General features: G+C 35.8%; 3 protein-coding genes across 3 annotated transcripts; all 3 read right to left on the bottom strand.

Annotated features, from left to right (window-relative positions):
* Nucleotides 1–4,826: 4,826 nt before the first annotated feature.
* On the bottom strand, nucleotides 4,827–8,044 carry sec22bb (SEC22 homolog B, vesicle trafficking protein b). Its single transcript, XM_020940106.2, has 5 exons — nucleotides 7,822–8,044; nucleotides 6,750–6,859; nucleotides 6,509–6,669; nucleotides 6,182–6,328; nucleotides 4,827–5,775 (listed from the first exon to the last, which is right to left on the bottom strand). Exons 1-5 carry the CDS (start codon nucleotides 7,894–7,896, stop codon nucleotides 5,621–5,623), a joined length of 648 nt encoding a protein of 215 aa, XP_020795765.1. The 5' UTR covers nucleotides 7,897–8,044; the 3' UTR covers nucleotides 4,827–5,620.
* Nucleotides 8,045–8,342: 298 nt separating this feature from the next.
* ttll9 (tubulin tyrosine ligase-like family, member 9) lies at nucleotides 8,343–12,151 on the bottom strand. The gene is made up of 14 exons (XM_055164795.1): nucleotides 12,137–12,151; nucleotides 11,520–11,563; nucleotides 11,343–11,438; nucleotides 11,156–11,267; nucleotides 10,903–11,088; nucleotides 10,757–10,825; nucleotides 10,601–10,682; nucleotides 10,166–10,206; nucleotides 9,990–10,077; nucleotides 9,756–9,814; nucleotides 9,433–9,629; nucleotides 9,234–9,347; nucleotides 8,575–8,699; nucleotides 8,343–8,494 (listed from the first exon to the last, which is right to left on the bottom strand). Exons 1-14 carry the CDS (start codon nucleotides 12,149–12,151, stop codon nucleotides 8,418–8,420), a joined length of 1,305 nt encoding a protein of 434 aa, XP_055020770.1. The 3' UTR covers nucleotides 8,343–8,417.
* Nucleotides 12,152–12,375: 224 nt separating this feature from the next.
* On the bottom strand, nucleotides 12,376–15,529 carry npl (N-acetylneuraminate pyruvate lyase (dihydrodipicolinate synthase)). The gene is made up of 12 exons (XM_020940015.2): nucleotides 15,369–15,529; nucleotides 15,149–15,227; nucleotides 14,942–15,015; nucleotides 14,456–14,543; nucleotides 14,314–14,371; nucleotides 13,891–13,966; nucleotides 13,696–13,788; nucleotides 13,452–13,597; nucleotides 13,294–13,340; nucleotides 13,139–13,223; nucleotides 13,018–13,057; nucleotides 12,376–12,948 (listed from the first exon to the last, which is right to left on the bottom strand). The coding sequence occupies exons 2-12, from the start codon at nucleotides 15,217–15,219 to the stop codon at nucleotides 12,794–12,796; spliced, it is 933 nt and encodes a 310-aa protein (XP_020795674.1). The 5' UTR covers nucleotides 15,220–15,227; nucleotides 15,369–15,529; the 3' UTR covers nucleotides 12,376–12,793.
* Between the last annotated feature and the right edge of the window lie 351 nt (nucleotides 15,530–15,880).

Here is a 15,880-nt window from a genome sequence, read left to right as displayed (position 1 = left end):
TTAACGACAGCCTGCCCGCAGAGGTCACATCATTAAGATGAGAAATAATTTTCCTGTGTGAACTCGAGGTTATTTGAGCCAAATGTCAACATGTGCTTGATAACATGTATGTCATTTAATCAAACATCCACACCGTCACAACATCAGAGCAATTATTGACACGAGATAGTGCTGAGAAAAAGTCAACATGCCGCTGCTAGTGATTTTTACAGCTTTGTCTTTTATTGTTGTAAACGACTTCACAGATCACTACGGGGAAGTACTTTACTCAAGCAGCGTATATATTTGGGCTGTAATCTATGAAATTCTCCAAGTTTGATCCTGGACTGGGTGTCTTATGAACTCATGTTATTGTATGGCCACTAGAATGCAGTCTTTTAGTAATTTAGCCCATGAGCATATGCTTTAAACTTCCCTGTAGAGGTGACTCAGGGATGCAGAACATAAGCTGTAGTGGGGCATATAGAAGGTGTAAGGTGACGGTGGGTCTGGCAGCACCAGGTGCACAGGAATGTGCTGTTGTGTGATGGATCCTGAGTGCCCCACGCTGCCAGGCTATTTATACTGCCCTGTGGGAAAAGAACAGCCCAGCCCAAAGCATCAGAGTGCACGGTTTACAGTGCACACCTACTCACACACAAACATGCCCCTGACACGCACTCGAACATTCAAAAGGCCCGTGCACTTATTGTTATTTCCCAAAGATCTGGTTTAAATAAAATGCACTGGTGAAAGACAATGAAAGCCAAAGCTTTTTTTTTTTTTGTTACTGAAGGTAGCTACTTTTTAGTAACAAAATAAAATGCACTGGTGAAAGACAATGAAAGCCAAAGCTTTTTTTTTTGTTACTGAAGGTAGCTACTTTTTAGTAAAGGGTAAAGGTATCGATACTATTATCCTGTAATAGCCCAGTATATTGATGTTAAAGGCTGTGCTAATGTCAGTTGTCAATGAAATATACTGCCTAGCAACCTTTTGTACTTTAACTGGTCACTGGTCATACTACAATAAATCACTGCAGACTATATGACATTATCTTAACCTACCTCTCATGTATTTTGTATTGTCACGAATGGTATAAATCATTATTTGATTGCAGATAAATTATATCAACAAAAGAACAGAACAAAGTATATTTACTTTAGTACAGACTACCACCTCTAGTACTCAACATTGAAATTTGACCTTGAGAAACACGGTTGGTAGCGTCTTAAACTGCTGCTCTGTGTTTATGTGGTGGGTGCTGGGAGTAATGGTAGAGGACCTGAAGTTAACATCTTGACCCTAAAGTAATCCACCATAGCAAATCTACACAATATGGCACCGGGGACGTTTGCCTTTTCACAGGGTTTCACAGAGGTCAGATCCATTCCCTACAAACTCTCCATCTCTCTCTCTCATACATTATCACATACAGATTCACATGCACATAGAAGCACACATGCACACTGACAGATGCCAAAACATAAACACGCCACAGTACTGACATGCACAGTTAGGACGTCTATCATTCCAATTCTGTCAGGTCCCAGGGGCACTTGGGTCAGAGTCAAGGGTCATGTTTATCACACAGATGGCACAGAACAGACTACGATATGTGGGAAAATCCTCAAATGTACTGGTGAAGTCAAAATTGGACATCTACTGGTCCAGTTGAAGCCCTGATAATTTTATTGACCTGTACAATTTTTGTTGTTAATTATATATACTATTTATTTATAATGTATTTAAATGAATATAACTTTTTATGTGAAAAAGACTTCAAATTAGAAAACATTCAAATGACATTTAACTGAAAATGCTATATCTATTTGTTTGTAACCTTGATCAGAATACACTACATACTACAACACGCCAATGAAATATGTTTCATGATTGTGAATTTACAGATCACATATCATATAAATAAGTAATTTCAAATTTATTTATATATCAAAAAATGAACCTGTTCATGTCACATTAACTGTATTTCATTTTTCAAGTTTGATTTCAGAGCTGGTCTCATACTAGAGAATTTTTTTTTATATTAAACATTGTAGGAAAGTGAATTAAGTATATAAGTGTTGTATGATAATGATGTCAATAATAATAAATAAACATAAAATTATGTTTTGTAATTTTCCTCATGCTTAAATTAGAAACATTAGCCAGGAGCACCTTATATTTGTCTCTGAAAGTTCCCTGTCTGTAAAGTGAGTGTGCTCTATACATCTCGCCGGGTTAATTGTATCATAAATTCACAAGCTGCTAAAAGACAAGCATGGCTGGAATTCACACCTCAGCGCCTCTCTTTCTCACAGTCACAGTCGTGCATTGTGTGTGTCAGACATAGAGCAGCTAATAAATCTGCTATGTTATCTATTTGAAGAGAGATGCATGGGAACCTGACTCATGCCATCAACACTGGTACAATCTTCAAGAATTGTTTTGAGTGTCATGATAGAAAAACTGGTTGTAACAAGTAAGTAACAAGTAATAGTTAGCGTTATTACAATATTACATTTTAAATTAGATTTTGTTTATCAGGTTATCAGTTGTTTTTTTTTCTCTAAAATTCCAAAAAATCCAGGAGAGATATAATTACAGATATTACAAAAGAAATATTCAGTTCATTTAAAATATATATTGCTTATCCCTATGTTTAAGTTACACATTCTTTCAAATGTGTTATATACTTTACACTGTGTTATACTTGTATACTGTTCAAAATAAAATAACTCTAACTCTACTAACTTTAACAATTTTAGTTATTTGTGTACTGTTCTTTGCTTTGTTTTGTTTTCTGTCTTCTTGTATTGCTCCTCCCGTCTCCATACCCACTTGTTGGCATCTCAGAGGAACACACGTGGGTATGATGCGTAAACAGTCAAACAGAGAAGTTCAAGTTTTATTGTCCCTTAAAACAAGTGGTGATAAGACTGTCCTTATTGTGCGGATAGTCCATCCTGACCCCTACCCCCCCACTCCCACAGATAAGCGCCCAGTTCCCAGGATGGTGTGTGTATGGTGCAGGGCAATAACCTGACAGGTCCCACAGACTTCCTCTTTTTGGTCCTCTGTATTTTATGGCCTGCTCCTCTGCAGTACAGCTGCTGTGGGTGAGCGCAGCTTCCCTCTGCTCTGATTGGACAAGACCTTTGCTTGTGGTTGTACTGATGGGTAGAACATCATACTGGTATCACTCCTTGACTTTGATACAAGTAAAATGGATAGAAACAGTATTGGGAACAGTTAGGCTATATAATTTATTTGGGTTTTAATAATTGTATTTTAAGGAAATAAATACTATTTTCAAGCTCTGCAATAATGTACTTTACTTGAGGAAGACTTACAGCCTGCACTCAGACGAAGGGAGACTTGGAAAATTGTGTAAGTTGAGGAAATACTTGGATCCAGACCTTGGAGTTTTTAATACATTTTTGACCAAGGTTTATTTGTTGCCAATGTCTGATGAGTGTAGCAGAATGTATTCAGTGGTTAGATAGGCTTATTTAAAATGGTGTATTTCTTTTTTGAGCAGACACGACCCTTTAACGAGACATCTTCTGTTACCAGGAGAAGCTGAGAAGAATCAATGATCTTGTAAACTTCAGCTCAACAATGGCTTCCTTTGACTGTCTCCTCGTGACGGTGTGAGACGATGGCAGAAACCTCACGTGAGACTAAAGTGACATTGAGAGTCTGAGGTTTAAAGTCACGGTGAAGGTCGTGTCTCTTTTTCCTGTTCCTTTAAGATGGTCTTGTGGTTACGGCTGTGTCTCAACAGGAAACTTAATCAAGGTTAAGACATTTTTGGTGAGACACACATACCACAGATTTTGTCCTTGAAACTCGATAAATGCAAGATGTTATATCCGCTTTTACCTGTCTGGGCATGAGTTGTGTTGATATAGGGCTAAGCATGTGTGTTTACGATGTGTGCTGTATTTCTAACTCCTGATCACACAAAGTATTTTAATCCAATCAGCTTCGTTTTCACATGACGGTCACACACTGCCGCTGCCATGGAAACGGTGCAGGAAGGAGAGAGAGCCTTAAATTACTGTGACAATTACACTTTTGACTGAAGTCTACATGGAGTCTCAAGTTTCTCTTCCCTTTTTATCAATGGAGGCTATATACAAGCATGGAAAATGATTGTTACAGTTTTTTCCATGTTTAAAAACTCTGAACATGTAAACAGTGATGGGAAAATAGGGAAAACGTGTGGATGAAAACTCTTATGAAAAAAGTGTTGGTGATTTAAAATAGTTTAGCTCATTTATAGGCTATGTCAAATTAAAATACTTACTAATGTAACCCTACTGTCTGTCCAAGTTATCCCCACACAAAAAATAATAGAAGAGGTACTGCAAAAAGTTAATAAAATATAAAATGATACGCTCCAATTACAACTTAATAAAGCAAATAATATTTTGTCAGCACAAATCTTTCAGTTTTCATTTTCTATACATATATATTTTTTCCCAAATGGTCAATTAATTTGAGACAATGACCCTTTTACCCCGGATAATCTTATGTAAGTGTAAAGTAGCCTAGTAAAACCAAATATGTTTTCTGTAGACCTACTTCAGAAGGTTAAAAGGTGAACTTTGTCTGGTGGTTTGCAGTTGGCACGCAACTCTGCAGCTTCTCATTTTTGTTTACTGTCATTTCCTGCTATACCTAGACTTTTAAACACTCTCACAACACATACACACATATGAGCAGGACCCAGATCATTTTTTGAGTGTCACGCTACAAAGGGAACGGTGCAATTTTAGATGCAGGGCTCCCTCTGGTGGTTAAAAATAGAAGTATCAATCAATTCCAAGGATTTGGCGAAGTTTGAAGCAAATTACTTTATTATTTGAAAAGAGAAAGAACAAAATGTGTCCTTTACACATCCTTTGCTTTTTACAGTCTTTAAATTGCACTCACACATTTATACAGCTTACAATATAAGTAAACAGAATTGGGTATTTGTTATTTTCAATACCTGCCTTTTCTACAAATTTAATTGAAGGACTGCCTAACGACAGAATAATGTGACCAATAAAGGATTAATTAACAGTATAGGAAAACTGAATCTGGATCAGAGAACACATAAAAACAATCAAAAAATCTTAAATTAGTTGCCTTTAACATTTTTGAGCATGACAAAATCAGTATATATATTTTAAATTATTGAGTCATTCTAATGGTCATTTCTGCTATGTGAGTTATATCAGCACACATATTTAATTGTATGCATGAACCAGCCTTTAGACATATCAGTCATGAAGTCTTCTGACAAGACTGCTGTTGAACTTTGCAGACTTATAAACAAGAAAGGTTTGTACACTTCCATTTCCACCACAGATTACACAGATTAGGAGGAATCCACACGAAACTTCATTCATCTTTGCTTTGCATTTTGTTAAGATTCTGATTTTATGTTCTACCTGTAATAATAAAACTTCATTTGTGTTGAAAGCACACATTTGTTGACAGTCAAAAACAAACTGACTGGATGTTGGTAAAGTCTTATTTAGCGCAGGGATCCTTGTTTTAGTTTGTAAGTGGTGGCTTTTTAGTGTCTACTGATTCTGTGTAGCTCAGTTTGCTTTGATACTCCTTTTCCTCTTCTTGAGTTTCTCTCTCAGAGCCACCAGAAGCGCACATACACAATGAGCATGATGAAAAAGACACCACCAGCAGCAAGCTTGGCGTAAGTAGAGCGGGTGTTTAGATACTTGGCATCACTTCTGTACTTCTTTGACAAGGATGACAAGTTAATGGCCTTGGAGTCCAGAGCTGCAAGAAAAAACAAAAAAACACCAATAGATAATACAGTCCACAACATTTACATAGGGTTAAATAATGGCTATTATGCTAATCTGAATAATGAAGGCAACAATACTGGTTTCTACTCCACCATATTCATATTGGTTCAAGATTAGGCCTGTAAATGTCCTTCACAGGCTGTTATTGGTCTCATTATGAGTTTTATTTTCTGTATAGTGCTGCTCTATGGTTATTTGAGGAACACACAGCAGTGGCATATCACAGAATGGTTCAAAATGTGTTTTGTTATTTTGAGTTTGAAGGAAAAAAAATATTGGTTGATATTATAAAGACTGTCAGCAGATACTGGTAGTGATACTGGAACAGAAAATGCTGGATCAGTGTTCTCTAATGTGAAGGGAAAAAATGTACACACCAGAGAGGGCCTCTCCTCGCTGTAAAACCTCCTCTATGTTAGCAACCATAATTCTCTGAACATCCTGGAGTTCTGTGTTGATGCTTCCCAGATTTCTTCGTGCTCGGCTGTCGATGTAAGACTTTTTGGTTTTCTGGATGTACGAGTCTAAGAAAATATAAGAGGGTATACACAATGGAATGGCAATCTGAAGTTTCGCATAATTGCATTCAATTTTAGTTACATTTTAGGTTATCTTTGTCATTTCATGTTTTATTATAACACATATTATAAGACAGAAAAAGTGCATTATAAGCTGTAACAGGAATGAAATATTAATTTGCTTACCAAATTCAATAAAGGCATAAGGTCTGGACACTGAGTGAACCCTTTTTCCGTGTTGCTCATGAAATTCTGCCTGCAGGTCTTCAAGGTAAGCAAAAGCTAGCTTCTTAGGGAAACTGGCCTCACATAACACCAGGTAACACACACCTTTCTCTATACAATAACTATAAAAATAAATAAATACAATTGTTGTAATAATTTATATATTATAGTTTTTGCCATTTTAACAAATATGAAAACTTACTGGAAAGTGACTGAGCCAGCCTCCAGTGTGCAGCGTGTTGGACTCTGTTCATTGAGTTTCCTGAAGAGCTGCTTGGCCTGACTCTGGTATTGCTGGATGTCCCGACCCAACTAAATAAAACACAAAAACACCTGCTGTTAGATTTAAATTTAATTAAACAAGTGTTTGTATTTGGGGCTGAAAATGACTGTAACAAAAACTCAATACATTACAAATACATAAAAATACCTGGACAGAACAACTGCATTTCCACTGTATGGCCTTGAAATCAACTACAGTGCAGGCAGACAGTCTGTGATGCTACATTGGAAAATGTACATTTTCTGACTGATGTAATAAAATTTGAACTGCAATCTAGCATCACAGATTCATTAATTAGAGCAGAGACACCACAAACCTTTTCACTCCCCTTTATGAAAGCAAATAAGAGAGTAGAGAAAAATATTAGACCATAACAGAACATGCAAGTATAACCATACCAGATCATGTAATTTCATCACCACTAGAGGCTGCTGGGAGTTTTATTATTTTGTTTTATATTGAACTATGACAGACAATGTGTGCCTTTTTCTTTTCGTTTTTCTTCCTACTATGAGACAGGAAAAGCAACAAATCTATAATATTAGCCCAAGCTATATAACTGAATCCACCTTCTGGTCTAACAGTTGTTGTAAAGAATGCTAAAGTAGCAACTACGAAACCTAATATTTATTTCATATAAACAATTACTGCATCAAAGTCTTCATGTAAACAACAAACTTTGTATTATATTAAACTTAATATTGAGTACTAGATGACGAGTGAGGTCCTTAAGGTAAATAAAGGCTGCTCTAAACCAGGTTGGCCTACTGCCTCCTGACCGCCTAAAAGTATAACAGCACCTGGGTTTATTTATGTTCAGTTATGCAATAGGTCCAGATAATGAAACAATATTTACGTGGTTTGAACTGACAAGATTTGGAAATGGCATGGAAGTGAAAGAAAGTAAATTTTTCTGGAGTAGTCACCCAGCTTTGATCAACAGTACACAGCATACAGGGGCCACATAAGCAAAAAGCAGTGAACATTATACCTGCTCGTCCTCCTGCATTGAAGCGGCCAGTGGGAGCCCGTCGGCCAACCGGGCTATCATCGTCAGCAGCACCATGTTGTCTCAAGGTTCGGTTCTGTTCTCCTAACAGACCCACTAAAGCCCAAAGGTATCTGCTACCTTTGCCTGACAGCCTGTAAACTGACAACACCGCAGGCTTACGGCTGACGCGCTGAGCTGGCCGGAAGCGCTATCGTTCTGTGTGTAACTTGTAAACCTTTCCCCTCAAGAACTGTAGTCCCTAATCTAAAGTTCCATGTGTTTGATCTGTTGATGAGTTGTCATTGCTGTGTTGTTATACATGAGTAAAATACAAAATGGAAGTGATGAAACTTTTATATGGAGACTGTGATTAAGTTAGAATGTCAACTAGGTCTTATCTTCATAGAATATAACAATTAAATAGCTGTAAAGAATAATGTCAGAAGTCAAAAATTGTTTACATTATGAATTTTAAATTTTCATTTGTGTCTGTGATTAAGGGAGTACCCATATAGACATGATTGAAGACAATGCTTGTTTATTCATACAAAGAAAAAAAATCTGAAGAGGCAGCATCATGAAGCCTAAAATTAATATTATATCCTTTTTTGGGTCTGAATTTGTCTTTGAAACCGTTGTCTACGAAGGTGATTCTCCCTGTCATTTATACATCCTGGAAAAAAACATACATAGGCCAATTTATTCTCAAACAGTGACACACTTAAAATATAAAAATGTGTCTTACAGCTTTACCCAAATGTGTATTGGCCGTAAAGAATGTACTGCCGTAGGTTTCTAGGTTGAGGTCCTCTCTGTAGACAGGCCCATCATTCCACATAAGATCATACCCCCCCACTCTCTTTTCTTTGCCACTGAGCCTGAGAAAAAAAAAAAATATGGCCACACAAATGAACAATAACTTTTAAAAATGTTTTAAATATGTTCATTTTAAAAACATAATCAGACTGGATTAAAGTGGATGCTTTGAGTAGAAAGGAATAGAAAGAGTGGGAGCAATGTGTTCTACTATAACAATATAATAGTTTTCATTCCAGGACAAGGCACAGCAGTGGGTGTGGCCATTCTCCATTACATGTTGCATGATCAAACCATCAAATAAATCATTAATGATTTTAAACCTAATTAAAACATAATATGCAAAAACAATGCTGATATTGCATACTATGTGATTGTTGGGCAGGGTGCTTTTAAAACAAGCATTATGTATAATGTAAACTGAATATGTGGCATGTATGTACCAAGTATTATGCACTTTTAGACTTTCTCAGCTTGTTGACAAACAAAGATGTTAGTGCTGCTAAATACTCTTGACGTCTTGAGGGCAAAATTAAGAGAATATTCCTCACCTTTTTTCAGCAGTTTAATTAACAGGTTTCATTAAAACTACTTACCTTCCTTCCATATCAACAACATTTAATGTATCTTCCAGAAGATGACACTTCATCTCATAATCCTCTTTGCTGCTGGCTGTGAGAGATGGAGAAGCGTTCACTTCGATTAACCACCTTAAAAAAGTCAAAGACAGAAAAACAGAATTTAGTAATCAACATGACCCATACAAGATTTAAAATGAAGAGCTGTGATACTGACGGCTTGAGGTTCTCATCCAGAAGAATGTCGTATCCATAAAGCTCAAAACAATGTTTATCATTATTGATAACTTTCTGCACACTCTGTAAGCTGCGGACAAAGATGTTATCTATGTCTTTGAAAAGGGTCTCAATCTTCTCTCTGCCATGTTTGGCTGTCAGATATCTGCGAAGCTGCTGTACTTGCCACTTGCATCCCTGAATAGAAAGATAAATTATACTTAAAGCTGAAGGTACAAAGTTAAAAACACAGATACTGCATAAACAACAAGCAATAAATGTAATTTACAGAAAATGAAATCAAGCCATTAGTCAGTTACTCACCTTCTCAGGGTCATAGTCAGGAGCAGTTTTTTGAACAGCTACATTGGTCAGGTGCATATCTAGAATGTTTTTATAAAGGAGAACTGACAAACTTGAAATAAATGAATTTCCTGATATTTTTTTTTGTTGATATCATCTACTGAACTCCCATAAAACATCTCTGTAGGACATGTGCTTTGGTAAAAAGGTAAAAAACATAATCATTATAAATACGGAATCTTTAACCCAGGATACATTTATCATCAATGCTGCTCAGAGAGAAACGAGTATTTGCGAAGCGTGCAAAGCCATCCCTGTAGAGCCAGGCCTTCAAGGGAATGTACTGGAAAACAAAACCAGAACAAGCCTCTGTTTCTAAGTACACTCTGTAGATCAGTATTACAGCTTAAGTATAAAAAAGTGGTACATACTGAGGTGACCAGTACATACACCCTCAGGTCAAATTTTCTTCCTGGTCAAAAACAAAAAGCAATGATTCCAAAGTAAAAAATAAATATAATCATTATTGTAGCATCCAGTCGAACCGAGAAGGCCAGAACTGATGGTTAAATGACTTTTAATCTTTCCTTGCCGTGTCATAGAACCAACGTAAGAGCTTGTTCCCCTGTCGAATGTAGCTATCTTTACTTTGTTTTATATAACTTTTCTCCGTTGTTTTGATTTTCACTATTAACGTTGCCGTGTTTACTGTGCGTCGTTTCTTTATAACGTTTTTTCCTTCACTTCCGTTCACACCGGAAGTTATCAAAATAAAAGCGCAACCTTACAATTAAATGCCATAAACCGCGTGTTAATGTATATAAGAGCTAACTTGACCTTTACAATTATATTACATTTGAACTCACCATTTATAAGATATGGGTTCTCTATATAGCGCTGTGCAACATAGCTCTCAACTTGAGCTGCATCCTCTGAGCGATTGCCATCCTATTCAGATTCAGTTAAAAACATAAGAAACATAAAATATAGAATGGTTTTGTGACTAGGAATTTCAGCTTTACCTTCTTCCAGTCTGTGACGTCTTTTAATTTCTTAAACAAAAAAATACCTTTCCCTTGAGACTTTGCAACCTGAAAGAAGAAGTCCTTCTTCATATTGTCAATCTATTAGTGCAAGTCGTTATGAAAATGTTAGCTTGTTTACTTACTGGTTTCATGATCCAGGTGCTGCCAGGGCTTCTTTTAAACTCCTCTACAAAAAGATGATATTCACTGGGAAGTGTGAAAGTACATGGAAAAAAATCACATTTGGATGCCTCCACGGGGCCTTCCTCTTTTTCAGTGCCTTTTCGATACCTCTTAAGATTTTTCACCATGAGGTTTTTGCGAGTCAGCTGTGAAACAAAACCTTATCATTTGTAAAGGCTGATGATTAGGTTTTTATCACTGAAAACCTCTCACCTCATAATAGTTGCGGAAATGGTTTATTCTTACATGCTTCTCCATGTAAGAATGATCAAAGTTTTCTCTTAGCCAGCCCACATCGCACCAGTTAAAATCCCACTCTCCATCACTAGTTGTTAAAGCTCACCATTAAGATGAATAAAATTAATAGTATTTTATTTTAGAATTTTATTACACCACTTACTCTTTGACTTCTACCCATCCTGGTCTCTGCCTCAAGACGTCCTGTATGGTGTCGTTCATCAGGCCACATTTGTAGTACACAGGTATTCGTCTTTCTCTAGATTCAGAATGAAAAATAGTACATATTACTTGGCTAAGCAGTAATTTACCCCACACAATATTACACATCAACACTCACTGCTCCTTTTTGTCACAGTCATATGAGCCTTTGTTTCCAGATACCTAAGCAGACAAAGGTCCAAATGAGAAAGGCTATGTTAGGAGGACTGCACAATAATCAAAATAAAAAAATAAAAAATATTGTCACAGTTATCAAATCACAAAAACTATAATTGTTGTAATGTGTTCTCAGTAATGAAACGCATTCGATTAACACGTTCAAACTTTGTTGTTATGATATGCAGGAGATTCTTTATCTGGAAAAAAAAAATGCTATGAAAATCCTGATTTGAAATCAACGCGGATCACTGAATCGAAATCGCAGTACATAGAAGATCGGACAATCGTATTAAACTCTCATCAGGAGATAGTTCACACAAAACAGTTTTCAACTAAACTAAATCAACCTCTGGGTAACACCACAATAACAACCTAAACCTAAATTATATTATTAAAAAATAAAACATAACACTAACATAATACAAGACAACAAGACTGCAGCAGCTAGCAAAGAGGTCAAAGCTACGTAGTTACACATCCTCCATGGAAATGCACACCCCTATCCATACATTACACACAGCAGTTTATCTTAACTCACTAACTTCAGTGTATTAATTTGAATATAAGATACATTACCTTGCCTTTTGACATTCTGGATACAGTTGATAGTTTGCGTAAGTTAATGTAGATTAAGGTTAAATGTGTTTGGAGTTAACGCAGTAGCGCGTTTGTGTGGCGTTGCTATGGTAACCCTAAAGAGGGAGTAGTCCGATCATCGGCGTACACAGGTTATTTTCAGAAGTTTAAGAGAAAACGTTTTAAAAATTGCTCAAACAGACCTTAACCAACTTTAAAACAAATAACCTTGCACAATGTTGTCTTAAAGTATTTAATGAACATAACGACAAAGATAAATTGTTTAAATGTTACAGTATAGTCATAAGCAAAATATAAGAGTATCATGGGAAAAACACGTTTCCTAAAAGCAGTTAAATATGGCGTCATTTACAACTCTAATATATCTTAGTAATATGGGTTAAAATAAAGACTTGGCAAAACACCTTTTTTTTTTTTTTTTTGGTATGAAATAACAAATTAATACTGTTAATTAAAACAAACACAAAACACATTTCTAGCTGGAATGTAGTTGCAGTTGCATCCTGAAATGAAGTACAGAATTTGCGAGGACAAGGAATACGAACACAAAAATCATTAATGTGAGTTCAAAGTACATTAAGCCTAATTTCAGTGTCTACCCGTGCACCACAATATTTGTATGGCTCACATTCATCTTCACATTGACCTAGAGTCTTGAAAGAGACTGTGATATTTCTGCAAGATGGACTTGGCATATTCTTGTGGACACTGAACCAGAGGAAGTCGAGGGGGACCAAGGCTCAAGCCAGACACCTCAGACATCAGCTGCTTGTTCACTCCTAAGTCAAATCCTGCAAGAGTGCAAATATTTTAACCACACATAGAAAACGAACCCTCAGTAACCCACAAACATCACCTACTGTTTTTCATGGCAAAACTTAGAAGTTCTTGCAACTTGAACTAAAAAGAAAGTATAAATAGCAATATTGGATTATTAAAAATATGAGTCAATCTGATTACAAATAATAATAATGATAATACTTGTATTGCCCGAGCTTGCAGTTGGTCACCATTTTCAAAAGCAGTTATCAGCTTGTTCGCATAACTTCCCATATAGTTGTAAGTGCTATGAGAAAAAGAAGGAAAGCATTCAGTTTAGGATAAGGAATCTTATCAGTACATTTATTAACACTAACCTGCCTACTGCACCATTTGCACCCATCACGAGACCAGCAAGTAATTGCTAAAATGCAAATTATGTTGGATCTTTTAATTCATTATGTTTGTAGTGATGGTAATCAAAATATAAAAACAATAAAACATAACATTAACATAAATTTTAAAAGATGCTGACCTCATCTACGCCATAGACCACAGACCAGTTTGGTTGACTGTTGCTCACACACTGACCAAAATCCAAAAGGTCATACCCACTAAACTTTACTCCTCTGAAGGATGGAATAAGATCCTCAATGTCATTCAGCACATCTCGTACAGGCACTGTTGGGAGCATCAACCATTATATATTAATGGTAGATATATGACAGTATATTATTCTTCAGCACATCTATGCAGAGTTGGCAAATGTAGACAAATACCATTCACGCCAGTTATGGCTGGCATATGATAGTAATAGAAGGGTAAGTTAGGAGCTGCTGAAGCCACCTCTCGCAGAAATGCTTTTATGTCATCTGAAATGCAGAGAACAATTGCTTGTGATGTTTTGTCAGTATAAAGTATAATGCATTAAACAAAAAAGGCAAAAGAAGAGCACTAGCAAACAGGGGATCAACCTGCAGTGCCAGGTTTGAAGAAGGATGGGGAAATGACAGCTATCCCATCTGCCCCGATTTGAGCCGCATGGCAGGCCTAGAGAAAATGTTTACAGACCAAAACGTAAACTAACATATGAACGCTATTCGCATGGAATTAGAAACACAAATGACATATGTAATTATTACAAATTTTCCAAGGTTTCTAAATAATATCATATGCAAATAGCTCATAGGGTTGATCATCAAAATGATGACTTTTTCTAGCAGTATAGATAACAAAACATAGTCTACTATATCAATTGTTACATAATATAGTGTATAATCAAATCAATAAAAAACAAAATATATTTATAAAAAAAATTACAAATAATTGACAGCAGAAAACTTGTTTTGGGAGCATTTAAAGATGAATTTGAAATAAATCATTCACCAACAACTTACTAAATCCTGAGAATCTTTGAGGCTCATGCAACCAACATGCACAAACACGTTATCCATTCTGTACAAATACAGAGGAAAAAAAAAATAAAATCAAATGATGGATTTTTTAAATCAATATAATACAGAATTATTGATTACATACTTTCCTTTGGCTTTACGGCACCAGTCCTCAGCCAGTGCCTTCCTTTCAGCCACACTTAAAGACACGCTCTCGCCAGTTGTACCATTCACTGTAAAGAGTTAGGAACATCTTTAAAATGCAAAGTCAGCATTATTTAGCACAGAAAGGACAGCCTTCATTAATAAGGACTTCAGTATCAGAAAAAGATCAAATCAAGAAAGAAATAGTTGTTTACTAGAGAAGAGTAATAGTTTAGGAGGGTGAGTTTATGCATTTAAACCTATTAATAGTTTATAATTTGAACTTGTTTGTTCATTATGAAAGCAGTGTCAAATTTATGATGACTCAGACAAAGGTTGAGACACAAAAATGCTGATGTGGAAGTGCTGAATAATTTGTTTTGAAATTATGAAATTTGAAATTGTTGAAAAATGTTAAAACACACTTCGTTTTTTTCTGAAAAGCATCAATTATAACCAATTCAATCACCAACTACATTATACTCACCAAATATACTTTTTACATTTTGCTTGTTGATCAAGTAGTCAATGTAGGGTTCAATCACAGACAGATTGATTTCACTGTTGGGAGAAGGATTATATTTACACGTTTAATAATACTCACTGAAGAACTTAAAACCTGAGTTTGTGCGATTTTAAGACAAGCAAACAGGTCAGCAACGCACTGTCTAGAGAACTGGTTTCAGATACATACCCTTCTGACGTTAATGGAGTAAATGTGGCTGCAACAATTCCTGACATTTTCGCATCCGCAGCAGGAGCCATTTCTCGCGCTGTATATTGTAGTGGGACAAAAACATAAAAATATAAACAAGACAAGAACAAAAACAACCAAATGTCATACTTAACCACCGTACAGTGCGCAACCAACAAACAGCCAAAATCTATACCAAACTGCTCATAAAACCGCGTACCTTTCTCTCTTTGCTTGGAAGAATGAGGAATAAGATGAAGCCAGAGTCTTTGGAACAACTCCGAACTTGTTGTTGACGTTATAAGCTCACATGCAAAAGGTTTGTCATGTGAACAGTGCCAAAAATCAAGTGACGACGCAAGGCTTCTTGGGAAATGTGGTCCAAAGGTTAAAGGCGAGACGGACGGGGGAAAAAATCATTCAAACATTCAACTGACTGAAAAAAAAAAAAAAAAAAAAAAAAAAAAAAAAAAAAATAAAAAAATATAATATATATATATATATATATATATATATATATATATATATATATATATATATATATATATATATATATATATATATATATATATATATATATATATATATATATATATATTAATTAGAGAAGACTAAGTAAAAACGTCAGACCCGTGTTTACAAATTTGTTGGGTGAAACGAAGAAATATATTCTTTCTATTTGTGGGGCTGAAATGGGCTGGATGAGCAAATAAATATTTATTCATATTTCTT

This window comes from Boleophthalmus pectinirostris, unplaced genomic scaffold, assembly GCF_026225935.1.
Source record: "Boleophthalmus pectinirostris isolate CB_2022bp ecotype Guang Dong unplaced genomic scaffold, ASM2622593v1 HiC_scaffold_7, whole genome shotgun sequence".
Taxonomy (NCBI): domain Eukaryota; kingdom Metazoa; phylum Chordata; class Actinopteri; order Gobiiformes; family Gobiidae; genus Boleophthalmus; species Boleophthalmus pectinirostris.
The sequence above is the reverse complement of the archived record's forward strand: the minus strand, read 5'-3'. Positions and strand labels throughout refer to the sequence as shown.